Consider the following 18,292-nt stretch of genomic DNA (forward strand, 5'->3'; position numbering starts at 1 on the left):
AATGGAATGGATTTGGATTCCATTGTTGGTGTATTCAGAGCTTTCAAGTAAAGGGTTTACTCTTGGGTTTTTTCTAAGCTTCAAATCTCCCTTGCGTATTGAATGTCTTCGAAATATGCAGTAATCCCAAGGTGATTGTTCAATACACAATATAAGTATTACTTAAACTGGAGCTGTTTCGTAATTCACCATGAAAATCAATGTCAGTTTAAATCAGAGTACTGGTGGTGCACTGTTTCATTCATAGTATGATGGTTAAAGGTAATTTAATCTTTGGAGGTAAGTTTACCTTTTACTTTTACCATTTTAGTAACTACTGTATCTAAGATTGTAACATACTAGTTCCACACAATTATGGACTTTAATTAAAAAAAAGTGAACCAAGACAAACAAAATGCTGCAAATATACCAAGTTAGGGACTCTACCTGCTCTGTTTGTGATTTTGATAGGCAAAGAAGTGGTGATGTTCACATCTGTTGCCATAACAACAGAAGGCTCTGCAAGCTTTTTTAAGATACCATTTATCCCCTTAGCATACAGTAATTTATCACTAAACTGAGAAAACGGATGTCTTGTAATAACTTCTGTTGCCTTAAAGGGGGGATGATTTCAAATTTTGTTCTATGGCTCCTGCAAGCCCAGGGTGCAGCAGTAAGTCCCCATGTTTCCCAAGCTAAAAAGTTTTATTTAATTTCATAAAGTAAAGCAAAGCAAAGCAAAGCTAACTAGACATATATATACAGTCATCAAAAGCCATTTCTTCTTGTACTTCTAGCATCTTGTCATTTTCATTGTTCTGTAAGAGGACATGCAAAAATCTAGCTTCATGTTTATAAATAAGGCTGGCTTTAATACAAATGTATAGGAGGTAATGTTGAAGGGCAAAGTAGGATATTTTTGGGCTCTTCCTTTGTTTTCTGTAATTATCTCATTTCAGCATGTTGTATTCACACTTGAGCTTAAAGCCTAACTGTGTTTCTAAGAAGGAAAGTTTAAGTGATAAAGACCATGCACACAGTACATTTAAGTTTCACATTCTTACTTACTAGTCCTAATGGAGAAATCTTCTGAACATTGTGTTTAATGAAGTGTCCTAGCAAATAGTGAAAAATATTTATTCAGGTTATTAACAGTAGCGGAAAGAAAAATGCTACAGTGTGGTTTATGAAAAGCAGACTTCACAATTACAGCTTGTCTAAACAAAATACAAGCTATAGAAAAAATCATAGCTCAGATTAGACAGTCCCAAAACCAGTTTGAAGAGCAGTGGCATCAGACAATTAACTATTTGCAATCTACATGAAAAAAAATACAAACAAGAATAACTCTGAGCTAAAGAGACTGTAGTATCTCTAAAAAGAGGCTAGTCTGATTTGTCTACTAAATATGTAAAGTCACCATATTTCCTGGAATATAACTATTCTGCCCCAGCTACCTATGTTTTATACATGTATGAAAATGTTACACCAACTGCATGTGGACCTGTTGGTGTATAGTCATATTGAACCACGACTCTGACATTCCCCAAGATTTGTCTGAAGCTCCTACTCTGCAGAGTTTAGGAGCTCACGAGACTAAGCTGTACCCCAGGATTCTTACATGGAGTCTGTTCTTTAAGCTACCAAATTCTGCAGGTGAGACTCTTCAGACCCGCAGAGCTTCTGAGTTTGAACAGAGCAGAACTACATAACCGACTAGCATTGGGGGATAAAAGTAGATTCTTCACAATAAGGGGAGCCAGACTAGCTGATTTACAGAAAGCTCCTGTAAGTAGGCAGAAGTAGGAGTGGAAGCCATAGGAGTAGATGAATTCAGCCATAACTAAGGAAAAAGAAGTAAAGACGAGGGAACCAAGGATAAAAATTTGCAGAGAATAGGAAAATGGAGGAGGGAGATACTGAAGAAGGGCTAGAATAGAAGCAGGAGAATACTGTCAAGAAACCCCTAGAGTGGGTAGAAAATGATGTTGAAGGTGTTAAACACATGAAGAAAAGAACAGAAAAGAACAGACCTTCACACTAAGACAGGAGGAGGTCATTGGTAATTGTAATAAGAGCAGTGTATATCAAGCTGAGAAGATAGAAACCAGATTGTGTGGATTCCAAAAGAAAATTAAATCAGAGGAAGTCCAGACAGTGAGAATAAATTGCAATAAGATTGGAAGAAGGGGGAAGGAAGAAGATGGGACAGTAGTTGAAGAAATAAGTGTGGTCAAGGGGAGGGTCTTTTAAGATTGGGGTAATCCTGACATATGTTCAGATGATAGGGGAAAGAGAATAGAATGGGAGAGAGGGTGAAGAAAGTTAGTATTTGGCATTTCAGTATTACCAATGGTAATCCACCAGTGGAAAGAATGCCCCTGCTTGCAGCTTTCTGAACAGTCCTTAAAGATGCGAGCATCATGCACCTTCTCTGACCAGCCCCATTAATATCGAGAAAACATACCCGATGAGCTACCAATACTTGCATAACCATAGAAACATGCCATGCAGTCAGCCTCCAAAGAGGTGGGATGATTTCTTAACGAGATATGGACAAGCATGACAAAGGATGGTCAGAGCGAGAGAAGATTGGAAGACGCATTGTGATTGGCTCAGTCTTAACTGATGAAGAACCGACAGTCTACACAGAAACTTTGCCCTTTTCTGTTGATGTACTCTGTGGCAACATGGGCTGGTGCCAAAATAGGGGTATGCATGCCATCTATCACCCCATCACAGTTCAGAAACCCCATTGCTGCAAATCCATCTATTATGTCCTTCATATTGCCAAGAGTCCCAGTCCTGCATAGGAGGAGACTATTAAATGGCTCTATATACTTGCATGATTGCAGCCCCCACTGTGGATTTTCCAACTCCAAAATGATTTCCCACAGAGTGATAGCAATCTGGAATTGCAAGCTTTTACAGTGCAGTCCCCACTCACTTCGCCACTGCCAGTGCAGCTCTGATTCTGGTTTCCCTGCACTGGAGGGCTGGGGCGAGCTTGGCTCACAGATCCAGGAATGTGGTGTTTCATATCTGAAGATTCTTGAGTCACTGCTCATCATCCCAAACTTGCATTATGATGCAATCCCACAAGCCAGTGCTTGTTTCTCAGGCCCAGAAGCAGCACTTCCCTGTTGCACCTGTTCCATGAATACTACCAACAATCTTGAATTGTTTTTCACTATGTCTCTTAGTAAACTGTCCTCGAAGAATTGTCATGTCTCCCATTGTTGCGGTACTTCCTGCAGCTCTGTAAATACCAGTGGATCATTGCAGTATTAACGAGAACAGTGCAGAACTCTGCAGGCTTCTATCAGAGGTGGCAAACACTAAAAAGTGCCATGGTGTTTATAGGTAGTTTTGAAAAGGTGCAAAAATTATGGGATATGTTTAGCATTATGGGGCAGAGAAAGTTGCATACTGAGAAGTTGACTCTTAGCTCTCAGAGATCCCTGGCCGAGTCACTTCTATCCCATAACACATTGTGAAAATATCCCAAAAGACATTGCTCTTTACAAAGGTCTATGGCACACTGGGATATCTACACATGGTGCACTGCACTTTGCATTGACACAGCCACTCCTGGTGAGTACGTGCCACCCCAAAGCAAACAGCCAAGTGTGCATGCCCACAAGCGAAGTACAGACTCAATGGCTGTATGCTGACGTAATTTGTGTCAACCAAAGATTATAATTAGGGTGACCAGACAGCAAATGTGAAAAATCAGGATGGGGTAGGAGGTAATAGGTGCCTATATAAGACAAAACCCCAAATATCAGGACTATCCCTATAAAATCAGGGCATCTGATCACCTTAATTATAATAGAGATGTGGCCTAGGTCTGTCAGTGCCAAAGGATTAACCAAGTTACTAGAGAAATAGATTTTTATGAGTAGATTGCACTTAGCTTTCATAGTACATTTAATTTTTAATGTGTGTTTTACAGACAGATCTATTACATAGAAAATGCACATGGACAGCTGGTACGGGACCTAGACTTTAATCCCAATAAACAGTACTACCTGGCTAGTTGCGGAGATGACTGCAAGGTGAAATTCTGGGATACTAGAAATGTCACTGAGCCAGTGAAGACACTAGAGGAGCATTCCCACTGGTAGAATAAATTATCTGCATGCTGTTTTGTGGGTGGACGGTTTATGTAATTTATTCTGCTAATTATTTTACTCTTTAAAAACAATGCAAACTAGCTGTGTTTATGCTATTGTGATTCATCATTTTTCTGCATCGAGGAATGGTTTTAATATGTGACTGTTTCTTGTATAATTTGTAAATTAAGGGTTGGGGAATGTAAGTCTAATTTCTACTAAGGTATTTTCAGCTGTATGAAGGGTGAGATTCTGGGCTATATTTTCTATGAGGCACAGTGCAGGGAGAAGGGATTCAGGTGTCTTTTAAGACATCTCTTCATTCTGAGTTCTGGGTTGCTTTGCGGCCCCTGACATAATTTACACAGCCATAGGGCTGTCTCAGTTACAGCATCCTCCCTTGGCTGCCTTATGGCAGCTGCATTGCCCAGCATCTCTACAGTGCTACATGCTGCAGCCCACACCCTGAAATTGCTCCTCACAGCCCTTGAGCCAGCACAGGCAGGGGGGTCCTTAGATCAGTTTGTACCCTGGGGCAGTGCTCTCCTTTGGCCGGAGCGCCCCTTTACATCATTCTGGCCCCTCTATACAATATGAAGGGGCCAGAGCAAGTTTTAAAAAATTACTAAAGGAATTAACCATTCCATTTTTGAATGCTTATGTATTGATACTTTTGTAGTTATATTGGGATTTTGACTGCAGAATCACTTGCACCTTAAATCTGGACTCTGCAGCCACTTTGGCAGTAGCTTGAAGATGCAAATTAACAGAAGCAATATTTTTACTTGTTGAGAAGATGAAAACTAAAAATAGAACAAAAGAAAATCATAAAGCAATTGGTATTAACCTAATTCACAAAATATAAACACTAGCAAAATCTAATCCTTTTGATTTAGGGTCTATTTTAACAGTTCACTGTGATAATGTTGTGAGATCTTGGTTAATGTAGAAGTTTATTTCGAATCCATATTTTGCTTTTAGAGTACCTTACTGTATTTAGTATTTTTAGACTGTCTATTTGATATATTGAACCATAAGCAGACATTTACTCTTGGGGAATTATATTAGGGTTTGGTCCCTTCACCCTAACCTCCCTACCGGTAAAGATACGGCCCTGGAAAATCAAATTACATGGAAGTTTATGAACCAAATGAAGACAGCAAAAAACAATCTCTAGAATGAGAGTGTCAGATTCTACCCATGCTTATAGATTCTAGGGCCAGAAAGGACCATTATGATCATCTAATCTGACCTCCTGTATAGCACAGGCCATAGAACTTCCCCAAAATAATTTCTAGAGCATAACCCATTTTACAGATTAGATTACTCTTAAACTATTTGTTCACATTTAAATTGAAATAGTGTATTTAAACAGTGCAGTATATTTATTGACTGACTGTGGAATAGACTCTTGTCATACTTTTTAAATTATTTTCATTTTATAGGGTATGGAATGTACGATACAATCATTCTCATGACCAGTTAGTCCTTTCAGGCAGCAGTGATAGCAGAATCATTCTGTCTAACATGGTATCAATTTCTTCTGAGCCCTTTGGACATCTGGTAGATGATGATGAGCTTAGTGACCAAGAGGACCACCATCAAGAGGAGAAGTATGAAATATATTGATTTTCACACAAACATTTGTAGTATGAGGTATTTTTTATTTTAAGGACTAACATGCTGTATTTTTTACCGACTTCAGGATTTTTGTATACACACCTTTCAGGTATGTTGTATTTTTCAATTTAATCTACTACTTTCAGAGTCTTGGATGGGATCCACATTTCTAAAACTAATTGGCAGAGTTGCTTTAAGTTCACTGGTGTAAATGGGATGGGACACTGAACGCCTGACCCAAAGCCTATTAAGTCAATGGAAAGACTTCCACTAACCTCAGTGGGTTTTGAGTTGGGTCCTGAGCCCACATTTAATAAAATGTATTACATAAGAGTTGAAAGTCTTCTGCTTTTCATCAAATTTCCTCATAATTCCTTCTTCCTTAATAATCTTTTGGGAAGTTGAACTCTCTAGAGTTAAACTTCCACACACAATCATGAAAAGAAGAATGAAAGTATGTTGCCAACATTATTTTCCATCTTAATATAGCTGATGGGCTCTACTAGAAAATGATACCTTAATGTGCCTATATATTTAGGATTTTTGATTTTTTTAAAGTTATTTTCAGCTGAAGGTAAGGAATAACACACATCATGGTGAGCATTTGTAAATGTATATTCACTCCACTTGGGTGTGTAAAGAGGCTAGACACATCATAATTTACTTTATTAAAAACAGTATTACGTAAAAATAAATGCACTTGCTTTTTATTTGGAAAAGTACTTTGGCAGCCTAAAACTTGAGGGGAAAAGCCACTCATCCCCAATCTGGACTTTTGCATGCACATTTTTTGCTCATACATATATATGTGCCTCTTCTTTGCAGGCATGAACACTTCTAGCATTTGTGTCCATACAAGTGTTCTTAATTTATGTCAAGTATCAGAGAGGTAGCCGTGTTAGTCTGGATCTGTAAAAAAGCGACAAAGAGTCCTGTGTATTCACCCACGAAAGCTTATGCTCCAAGACATCTGTTAGTCTATAAATTGACATAGGATGCTTTGTGACTCAATTTATGTTAATATACAAGAATGAGTTGGGTGCTTTATAGTGAAAATAGAGCGGCATGGTTCCTGCCCTGATTTTTGTTTTTGTTGTTGTTGTTGTTGTTGATGTTGTTAATGAACAATAGGGTTAGATGGGAGTGAGAAAGGGAAAGGGTTACAAAAATAAGATCAGACAGTTATTCAGTTATGCTACATGCACCTCTGAGCTATACATCTATCTATATTGAACAATAAATGCAAGTCACAAGAGTGTCTCCCCCCTTTGCTCCAGCTGATGTTGAGCTACTGGTCTGACTTGTTCTGCCAAAGGAACAGTTGTTTTTCCATACCAAGAGAGGAAGATGTACCCTATAGTACTCATTGAATACTGGTTGTAAAGAATATCTTCAGGAGTCGCTGGCAATTCAAGTGGCTGGAAAAGGTTTAATCTGGAAAGTTGCCCGGGGCTTAGCAGTAAATAAGTATTGTCGATGTACCTAGAGCACAACTCTGTAACCACAGTGTGCTGTGTGATTTTGTGTGTATGGTCTCTGCATTGGCCCACAATTCCTCCAGTAAGGTAGACTCTGCAGTTTCCTGTGGATTGGAATCCAGAAAATACAGTGTAAATAAAAACTGCATCCTGAGTGGGGGGAGGGTTAAGACAAACAAGGTGCAGCTAAGCAGAGGTATCTGAGCAGTATTCTGACACCAGGCATTTATTAGTTTATCTAGAGATGTTCTAATTTCTGTCAACCTTTGACATACAGCCTGCCTCCAGTACCACACAGTGTACTGAGCAAGGAATGGCGAAACCAATAATCCATGCCAAACAAATATAGGAAACTTGATACATATTTTACATTGGCCATTAGAAGAAGTTAACCACATCACAAATGACTTGCACAGTGATGGAATGGAATATTTTCCTGTTCTTATAGGGCGCCCCATGCTCACAGCACAAGAGTGCCTTCAGTACCCCCCAAAACCAGTGGAATATTAGACTGTCTTCATCGAGCTTTCTCATAACTTCATTTTTGTGCTTCCTTTCTTGATAATGATTAACCTATCTGACAATGGTAGTCAGAAACTTCTGTATACAGATGCAAGTTTTAAACTGGTTTCTGATAACTACAGTAACTCCTCACTTAACGTTGTAATTATGTTCCTGAAAAATGCAACTTTAAGTGAAACAATGTTAAACTAATCCAATTTTCCCAGAAGGTTTAATGTAAATGCAGGGGGTTAGGTTCCAAGGAAATTGGGAGGGGGCCAGACAAAAGGCATTATATACAGTACTGTACTGTACTGTGGTTGGGAGGTGTCCCTGGTTTACCCCACACAGGCACAGCCTGCTGCAGACAGTGAGGCAGGCAAGGACGCTAGGAAGCACCTTGCGCAGCAGCAGCTTCCTCCCAGAAGAACAGGCGCCGACTGTGCTGGGGGATGCTTAAGGCCTGCCTCTTCCCATCGCCACTCCACTCCAGACCCACCTCTTCTCACCCCCACTCCACTTCCTCCCCAGAACACACCTGTCCCCGCTCCTCCCACTCCCTCCCAGTGCTTCAACTGCATCCAGGCCAGGGATCCCACCTGACTCAGCAAGGGGTACGCCTCCTGCCATGAGATCCAAATCAGGAGTGAAGAAGTCAGCTGCCACAGATCCCTTGCGGGGTCTTGTCGGGAGAGCATGGAACATTCTCATAAGCATGAGGCTATCTTCTTCCAGACTGGCTTTGAAGAAGTCAGAACCACCAAGCACTAGCTCAGCACAAGAGAACTTAATACATCCTAAATCTCAGAGGCATGATAAGAAAGCCCACAAGTGTAGGGCTTCATCAGCACCGGATGTGATCGGGTGGTGCTAGTTCCTCCAAAACACAAACCTCAGGATCCACCAGCACCTGCAGTTCCATCTTTGTCATCAATGGCTGTGGCACAGACTGCCTCTACAGTGGCTCTGGCAGTTCAGGCAGACAGGAGCTCTCCTGCTTCAGGAAAAGCTGAGGCCCACACTCGTCCTGAAAACATCTTCTTTCTCTCAGTCCCAGAGTCTCCCACTTCTTCATCTTCCCTCTCTTTTGAGAGAGGTTATGACTCCACCAGGGGAGTCTGCCTGTGGAAGAAGTTTCTCCCATTACATCTTCAGGCTATGATTTCCTTCCAGCAGCCCATCGATACTGCCATTGGCATTGGAATCAGTTTTCTCCTCATAAGGAGATTTTGAAAAGTCCAATGAATTATTAAGCACTTGTCCTCCAAGACACGCTTCCTGTTCAGAAGACCTGGGCCAGTTTGGGCTCAACCTCCATCTCAAATGCCTTGGAACTATTGGTACCCTGTGCCTTGGGGACCACTGCTATCCCCACTCAACCCATCTGGCTGGCCATACTGGGGACCATGGGATCAGTATCAACCCGCAGAGTTGCTCCGGTCTGCTAGGGAGTCACCCTTTCCCTTCCTTTTGAGGGGATAACAAAAGGTGACCCCAGATCCTTCTGAGGAGGAAGAGTACACACCGGATGCAGCAGTTCCACCAGATCCAACAAGATTGCCATCTTTGTCAATAGATGAAGTGGTGACTCAGATGTCTCCATCCTCTCCTGTTGACTACGAGCAATTCCAGGAATTCTTGTGCAGAATTACAGGCGAGCTGCAGATGACTCTTGAGGAGGTTCAGGATCCTCAACACAAGTTCTTGCTTCAGTCCTCCAGCTCCTGCAAGATAATGCTGCAAGTCAATGAAGTCATCCTGGAGCCAGCTAGAGTGGTCTGGCATACCTCAGTTCCCTGCACCCCCTACCCTTAAGAGGGCAGAGAAATGCTACTGTATCCCAGCCAAGAGGGTGGAAGTTCTGTTCTTTCACTTTGGACCACTAAAGAAATAGGAGCAAGCTGCCTCAGAAAGATCTAGGCAGCAGCACCTCTGATCTGTCATGAGTGATAAGGAAGGCAAGTCTCAACTTATTGGAAAGGAAGGTCTTTTCTTCTTCTAGCTTCCAGTTCAGGATAGGCAGTTACCAAGCACTACTGACTAAGTACGACTTCCTGAACTGTTCAAAATTCGCAGACTTTGACTGTCTCCCACAGCAGGATTTTCTGGGCTTTAATACAGGAAGTCAAAATGGTTGCCAGGACCGCTCTGCAATCAGCTGTAGATGTACCTCATATGTCTTCCAGGGCAATGGCTACTGCCATCATGATGCGGGGAGTTGTGCTCTATGCGTCAGATGTTCCCAAGGATGTCCAGAATACTGTTGAGGATCTTCTCTTTGATGAGACTTCTCTGTTTAAAGACTTATCCATCTTCTGATTATACACTTTGAAGGACTCCAGAACCACCCTCTATTCCTGGGAATATATACACCTGCCCCAAAGAGAGAATTCCATCAACAATACAAATCTAGACCTATGACTCAGCAGTTCTTCCATCAGAGAGAAATCCCATAAGAGGCAGAGACACAGAAATCGTAAGATTACAGTGTAGCATCACCCAACAAAGTGACTTAATTAAAGCTGCTTATGTGAGAAAATCTGTGGTTGGGGCTTTGTTGGTAGGGTGTCTGAGAAACTTGGTCAAATCCAACAAAACAGCCATTTCCCATTCTTACATTGTTTTGTCTTTAACAAATGTATAATTATTTCCTATTAATTTCATCATTCAGGTTAGTAAATATCATATTTAACAACCAATGCCAGTCTATTTTAAAATACAGATTTTGTGTGTTTTAAAGTAGTGTTTCTGTTGGAGAGATTGAGGTTTTATTAATGTGAGAAAATGACCTGTCTTTCTATTGCATTAATGGTTAACAATCATTGATCCTTACCCATACAAGTAATAAAAATAAGCTCTACTAGGAGTTTTATTCAGCTGATATGTTTATATTTTTGAGGCTGTCAGAATTGGCTATGATGAGGGTCAAATTGGAAATCTACAGAAAACTGAAGACTGTCCCTTATTTGTATATGAATTTGGATGGAATTTTATAAAATCAGATAAATTCACACAGCCATAATATTTGCTAAGACTTGTACCTTCCTTATCAGAGCAACAAAAATACTATGTTGGTTAAGTTTACCAGCAATAAAATCCTGCAGCTGATCAGTTCTACCCTGCAGTGACAGGGAGAGGGTATCTGTGGGGTGCATTTTAGAACTCTGTGGGGCGTGCTTGGCCTTCAGGCCGCACTTTGGGCACCCCTGCTGTATACTGTTGCCGCTCTACTGGGTTGGGTTTATTTCTAAACAATTTTTAGGTTGAACAAGATTTAACTTTTTAGTTCTGATGGAGAATTAATGATTTCTGATGGCTTGTTTTTTAAGCTTTCTTTTTATTGAAGTTTTTGATGACAATATGGAATTGCAAACACTGCAAACCTAAGTGATTGTTAGCATGGACAGTAATTTGAAGTAACAGCGCTCCTCATGAAAACAATTGTCCAAAAGCTAAACAGGCGTCTCTTACAAGATTGTAATACAGTTAACCTCAAAGTTATTTAGTCAAATGAAAGTTCCCCTCCTTTCATGGAAGAAGCTAGTGGCGGTCATGCTAAACAAATAGAATAACAAAAAGAGCTCTCTAACACGGATCTCAAAGCTGTGCAGAAGTTATAGATATAGATAGATACATATTTTGATGGTGATGGATGCAGTACAGGAACCTAGATAAACAGCTAGACAAGTAGATGTGTGCTCAGAAGAAGCTCTTAAAATGTTGTTTTTAAAAAGTTGACACTAAAGCAACTTTTTGAGGAAAATTTATTACAAGGAAGAAATAATGGCCGCCTTGTTTCTTAAACACACAAACCCAGAATATAATTGAGCCAAATTACTCCTCCAGGAAAGCAGCAGGCCGGGGATCTAAACCTCTGGTGTACTAAATCAACCATATCCCAGGTAATATTCCTTTTAATCATAAAAACCTTTTGAACAAAGCAGTTAAACATTCTCATAAGAGTTAATCAACAATTGCAGACTGAAGCATGATGCTGTTTATTGCTATGTCAGGGAATAATAAAGCTGTAATAGATAATGAAATATAGAAACATTGTTAAATACACTCTGATATAAACAGTTAAAGAACAGTTTTAGGCTATATCTGCACTACAGCCTATGTTGTCAAAACTTATGTTACTCGGGGGTGAATATTCCACCCCACGAGTGACATAAGTTACACCGACACAAGTGTTTGTGTGTACAGCACTGTCAGCAGGAGAGCTTTTCCCACTGACATAGCTTATGCTGCTTGCGGAGATGAGTGTTTAATGCCAATGGAAGAGCTCTTTCCCATCAGCATAGAGCATCTTCACCATCCGTGCTGCAGTGGGGCAGCTGTATTGGTACAGCTGTGCTGCTGCAGCTCTGTGCATGTAGACATACTCTTAGATAAATAGAAGTTTGTATCTAAATCATGATTTATCTATGGTTTTCTTGACGAACCACTTCACCACTCACTTTGCTTACTGTCTATGAAAACGTCAATTTCCTTGGCTGAAGTAAATTTTGTCCAACCGGCCCAACCTAAATCTTACTAGGTGACCCAAACAGAGTTTGATATATGGTAGTCTCAGCTGCTTCTCAGTCTGCATAAAACTGATTGTCAACTCTGTTTTAGGATTCTGAAACTGAAGCTCTGTGAGCAGCCAAGCTTTACATAGTATCAAATTGCATATCCTCTGGGATTCTTGGATTACCAAAATAATACAAGGCACAGGGATACCCAGCAAACATTTTACTTGGATATTTCTGAGCAAGGGATAAAATGATCGGTCACCAAGAGATTTCTCATGTGAAAAGCAAACTTCTTTTGTTCTGATTTCTTCTTTCGTTGGTATCCCCACATTTCAGATATATTGGTCATTATTCTGCTACTGTCTATACTGGTGCATCCCCATTGGGAAAATTATCCAGGTAGCACAATTTAAAGGATAATTTCTTACTTTCTTTCATCAGAGCATGTACAATATCTCAAAGGTTAATAGTGGAAGTAAGTTTCTACTAGACCTTTTATGCTGTCCCTGCAGTAATTTTCATCCTGTGTTCAATGTTTGCCTGAATATCTTGTATAGTATCTAGTCTTTTATGTAAGAGATCCATAGGTTATGCCTCCTTCAGCTCCTTAATAGAGATATCCCTGGGCCAGGCCTACATTATGGAGGAGGAAACTGTAAAATGCAACCATGTCTAGTCCTGAGCTCATGTGGTCTGAATTATTTTTAATAATATGCTCTCCTTAAGGAATACTACCAGGTTACTTTTAATCCTTAATGGGAAATTCATCAAAGGAAGAACAATAAATGAGGCTTCAAAATAGAAGAGTTGAAGTGAAATGCAGAATGGTAGTTGAACTGCTAATTCAAAATTCTTTCCTGAACATACAATCCCCCTTTTTTATATTAAACTATACAAAATACATTATTTTAATTGATACACTAAAGTCATATCTTGCATACAGAAAATAATGTAAACTAGCAGTTTATCCATCCCTGTTTATCCAGCCTCTTGTTAACTGAGACTCTTGGTTAACTGAAAGTAGGTCATGTCCCTTGACAGCAATATGCACCATGCATTGCTCCTCTGCTTATCCAAAGAGACATCTGAAACCTTCAGAATAATGGAGTTTTGGATAAGTGGGTGAGCATTGCATGAGGCACATTGCTATCTGGGGACATGACCAACTTTTTCTTAACCAGCCATGTCATTTAAGAAGTCAGAAAACACTATAGAGGAGATGAAATGTGCATTGTGGGCTTAATAGGTCTGTTATTAGATGGAGTGTGTCAAAGTACACTTTCAGGAGCTCTGCAGCATATATCCTACTCTTCACAGTTAACCAATAAGCTGTATGCCGTCTCTTCTGTGACATTTATGGTAGTTTCCCTGAAATAGTATAAGTAAAAGATGATGGTCCTTGAAACCAAACATCAGAAATCACACTGCAGTTATTGAAGAGTTGCATTAATTATTGAATTCACAGCTAGTTGGGCTGGTTAGGTGCACCAGCACTAATACTACATGCAGCCCTGCAAGCCATACAAATTCAATATCCGATTTGTTTTTACTTTTGTTGTTGTAGAGATTCATGTTTTGAACTCTGGGAGACTGGTGGAAAAGGGCAGAGGCAGCCAACAAGACTTCATTTCTATCATAGCTGTATCCGTTAAGTGATTGTGTGGCATTCGTAGGGTTCCCTGTCATATCCTTCTGGTAGGAGGATGGCAGCTGTAACATATCTGTTTCTAGGAAGTAGGGGGATGCTTCTGAAAGCTTCACTGATTTCCATCAGACAGGAGAGAAATCTGACGTCATCCGCTGAAAACTCAATACCCACCAACCCACAGAATAACATACTGAAATAGCATCTGATAGAAGAAGGGATTGGCAGAAAAGGAGAGTGCATTGCTAATATCATACTATCAATTCATATTGTGTACTTTGGAAATTAAAGAATTATGTGCATCGATTTTTAAACATTTGTGGTATAAATGACCATATCTGTCTCTTAACACTCAATTACCATGTGCTCAAAGGTGTTAGGTGATATATAAGGTAAAAAAACAAGAAAGCTTCTCCATTGGAGCCAATATTATACTTCTCTGGAATGGACAGGAGAAGAGGTTAACATGGTGTAGTTTGAATCCTTCCGTTCCTCTGTCTTCCACTGCTCTTGAGATTATGGGCCCAATTCCGCAGCACTCATATGGGAACTTTGCCTGAGTAAGGATGCAGGATCTGGCCCACTTCATCAAAAGGCACTCAGGGCCGGATTGAGTTCCATCCCTTAACTGGTTACATTATGCATTCAGCCATAAAGCTAGTTTTGACAGATTCAAAGTTCACTTAACAAACAAAAAAATAAAAGGATAAAAATCTGGGGGAGGTGAGTTTGAGTTAGACTATATGTTAATCTGAGGAAAAAATTATTTAATGATTTGCTTTTTTGTCATGCTCTGTAGCTTACATTACATTTTTTAAAAACATGGAGGTGCTTAGAGTAGGCAATATGTTGTTTCTTCTATGAGACCTAGAACTTCCTTGAACTGTGAATAACTGACATTTTAAGTAATGAAAATAATAATCACCACTCTCTACTAATGGCCATTTTAATATTGACATGATCATGCTACATTTTATAAAATCTAAGCATTAGTGGTTGGCATGAGTGTAATGGTGTGTCCACAGAGTCCACTACTGTACAGTAAATCGAGGCTTGTATATCTTTGTTTGTGACATTTATAGTGCCTTATAAATCAGGTACAGTCATTGCTTTTTACTATTTTTATTCCAGGACTAAAGAGCCCCTTCAGGACAGCATAATAGCTACCTATGAAGAACATGAAGACAGTGTATATGCAGTGGAATGGTCCTCAGCAGACCCATGGCTTTTTGCTTCTTTGAGTTATGATGGGAGACTTGTTATTAACAGAGTTCCCAGAGCACTTAAATATCATATACTGTTATAATTTGTTTGGATTATGATATAATTATCTTGGCATCATTTTTAGAAGCTTTAAATGTATTGATCATTGTTTAGCTTTCCAAGTCCAGTGCTTTTTTTGTTAAGTGTAAACATTTAAACATAATTAATACATAAAATAAACTTGACTAAAAGTGAAATTGACATTTTCATTGTCGGAACAGTGATGGTATATTTTCTTGAAGTTGTGTTAGTGTGATTTTTATAATCACTCTGAGGTGATGATTCTTATTTAATTATTGTAAACTCTACTGTTTCTTATGTATATGACTGAGTATTACTACAGTGTTATGCCAGTGTAATTGATTTCAGTGGAGTTTCTTGTACCAGTTTTAAAAAATTGGAGTAAGGCAGTGAGTACGTAAGGGTAAAGGGATCTACTGTCTTGCAAGAGTAATATTTTGTCTTCTTTTTTTCAACATAAGCAGCCTACTGTTCTTAGCTAGGACCATATTCTCTTAACTCTTCTGGCTCATTACTTAATGATTATAAATATAGTGGGGAATGGTCTGAAGAACATTCCTAATTCACTCCCACATTTTAAACCATTCTTCCTCCTTTGCTTATCCTAACCAGAAATGTTAAGGGTGAGGATGAAGTCATGCAGACAGCTACAATCTATTACTTTCATTCAGATTGCCAGCACAGAGAGCCCCATGAAAAATATTTTGCAGCTGAACCGTACAGGAATGTTGATAACATACTGTGCTATGATCTGGCAATTGTACGCAACATTATGTGGCATTTTTATTATAAATGATGATTTCTCTGTCTAACCCAAAATCTCTTTTAGAAGTTGGCACTCATATTAAAATAAATAAAAGACAACCAATCTGACTGTAGCTACACCATTGTTAATTCGAAAGTCTCTTCAATGGGTGCAAGAAATCTGTCTTCTCCTATCCTTCTTGGCTTAGTGCCATTCCTCAATGTGCTTGCATGATGTAATGAGCTTCCACTGAGCACAGACCATGCTTTGCCAAATTGTCTTCCATTTTTGGCACCTAGGTCAGCTACTCCTGTGACTTGCTTGTTATAAATATTTAAGATTGATGGAAGGAGAATGCACTGAAAATTTGAAATCTAGATGGAGGGCACATAAAATAAGACTACACTTATTGACCTCCTCAGATTGCTCTTGTGCTGCTTGCTTTGCTGTCTGTTGTATTTAGGTGCTTTGACCAGAACTCAGTGATATTTTTTTTTATGCCCTTCTTGCCTTCTCAGCACTATTGTTTCCAGGTAACTTCTATACCTCAGGGATATGTGAACTGCTTCTGCAATGGTAGCCAATTGTACAGTAAACAACATAGCGTAAGACTAAGCTGAAGAACGCTGGTAACAGTGGATAGAAAGATCAATACCAACTTCCTCCTATTATTTCTGCTGTTGCTATAGTGACTGCTGGTGTTGCTGGTGAGGGGCAGCCTGCTACTAACCTTTACTTGTCCTTACTCAGTAGCTGGATCGAAATACATCCAAACGTGATTTTTTTGTGTAGACACTGCTGCTGATATGCATCACGCTGTGAAAACGTGACTGATTGTATAAGCCAAAGTGGCCAGAAAAAGATAACAGTTGAATTCCATGCACGGCTGTCTCAAAAGTTTGTGTAGAAGAACCTGTAGGATTGAAATAATTGTAGCTAATTAGTTCTTATTGGTTTTTGCTTGTATTACTCTGGTGCCCAGGTCTCCTTCACTTTTCTAAAGTTTAATATCTCAGCTATTTCAAACTGCATCAGCCTGAAACCAAGCCTACGCTACCAACCCTCATACCCTTGGCTTTAACAAAGAATGCTTTCCAAAGAGTAAAATATGTTTTAAGTTTTTGGTTGTCAAAAATCAAGAGTGGGATATACTTTCATAGGTGGCTTTAAAATTTAAAACCACAAATTTTAGCTACAAAAATGGTTATGTTTTGGACATGAAAAACTGCAGTCTTTTCTTAATATGTGCTACTTAACTTAAACACTTAGTTGCAGAGTGTTTATACACCAGTCACTTGAAGTGGTATTTCATCAACAAAGTCAATATGATGGCAAAGCAATTTCATTGCAGCTATGAGAAAATCATGAAGCAAAATTGACTACATTTGTTTTTAACATATGGGCCACATCCTCTGTTGGTCTAATTTGATGTATTTACATTGCCTTCAGTGGATCTGTTTCAGTTTACCCAACCTAAGAATTTGGCCCATTACATTTAAAACAAAACAAAAGCTATTCACCTGGTTTAGTTACACTATTTTTTCCTTAAATAATGAGTACATTTCACTTAGAGAGGTGCACCACAACGGAGGGAGAGGGGAGGATCAAATTTAAATAGTTTGTTGTTGTATCTAAAACTGATCCTAGCCACATGATCAGCACTCACAGTAACATGAAAATGACTTTCAAAAAAGAAATAACATTAGTATTTAAAATACTATAGAAATAGCAAATGTACTTAGCAAAAATCTTCAACTTATATTTATTGCTTTCTAATTTCATTTTTGAGAATGGGATGGAGGTGTGGATTGTGGAAGGGGCAAAATGCACCTAAAAGATAATGGAATGGTAAGTACTGTATAAGGCAACAGGACAATTAATTTTTTCATACTCTCAAGCTTTCACATTGCCCTTCTCTTCCCTGCCGCACACCCTCACTGCAGTTTTCTTTCTGACAACCCTCTGGTTCAGTTGTAAGTTGTACTTTAAGGGAACTTGGAAAACCCTTTCATCTCAGAGGTAAAATTCTTTCAAAACCCCTGTATTCTTTATTGAAATTGCTTTGTTATAAAACCCACCCTTTTTCACTCACTGGCAGACATGCTATAGAGTAGAGCTGGTCCAGAATTTTTCGTCGAAAAGGCTGATTTGTTGAAACCAAAATATGGAAATGTGTCTGTTTTGACAAAACTGTGTCCAGAATGTTTCTGGGGCCCAGCATGGAATTTCACATCAAATTGGGAGATACAGATTGACTGACCCTAGAATAGACCAAAGCCTGGTGGTTCAGAGCATTCACCTGGGAGGTAGGAGACCCAGGATCAAGTCCCTGCACTGCCTGATTCATATCAGGGTCTCCCACATCCCAGGCAAGTGTCCTAAACTGGTCACTGGGCTATAGAGTTAGT

General features: G+C 39.4%; 1 protein-coding gene across 3 annotated transcripts in view; it reads left to right on the forward strand.

Moving 5' to 3' along the window:
- The window catches only part of EIPR1 (EARP complex and GARP complex interacting protein 1), a 169,828-nt gene extending 153,807 nt beyond the window's left edge, over positions 1 to 16,021 (forward strand). For 2 of the 3 annotated variants that reach the window (XM_030555501.1, XM_030555499.1), the window contains 4 exons: positions 3,935 to 4,102; positions 5,540 to 5,707; positions 5,800 to 5,823; positions 14,987 to 16,021. In XM_030555501.1, the coding sequence (XP_030411361.1) occupies positions 3,935 to 4,102; positions 5,540 to 5,707; positions 5,800 to 5,823; positions 14,987 to 15,161 (535 nt within the window). In that variant the 3' untranslated portion in view covers positions 15,162 to 16,021. The remainder of the gene's footprint in view (positions 1 to 3,934; positions 4,103 to 5,539; positions 5,708 to 5,799; positions 5,824 to 14,986) is intronic. The other variant, XM_030555500.1, reaches the window with a different exon arrangement.
- The last annotated feature ends 2,271 nt before the right edge of the window (positions 16,022 to 18,292 follow it).

Source organism: Gopherus evgoodei, chromosome 3, assembly GCF_007399415.2.
Source record: "Gopherus evgoodei ecotype Sinaloan lineage chromosome 3, rGopEvg1_v1.p, whole genome shotgun sequence".
Lineage (NCBI taxonomy): Eukaryota > Metazoa > Chordata > Testudines > Testudinidae > Gopherus > Gopherus evgoodei.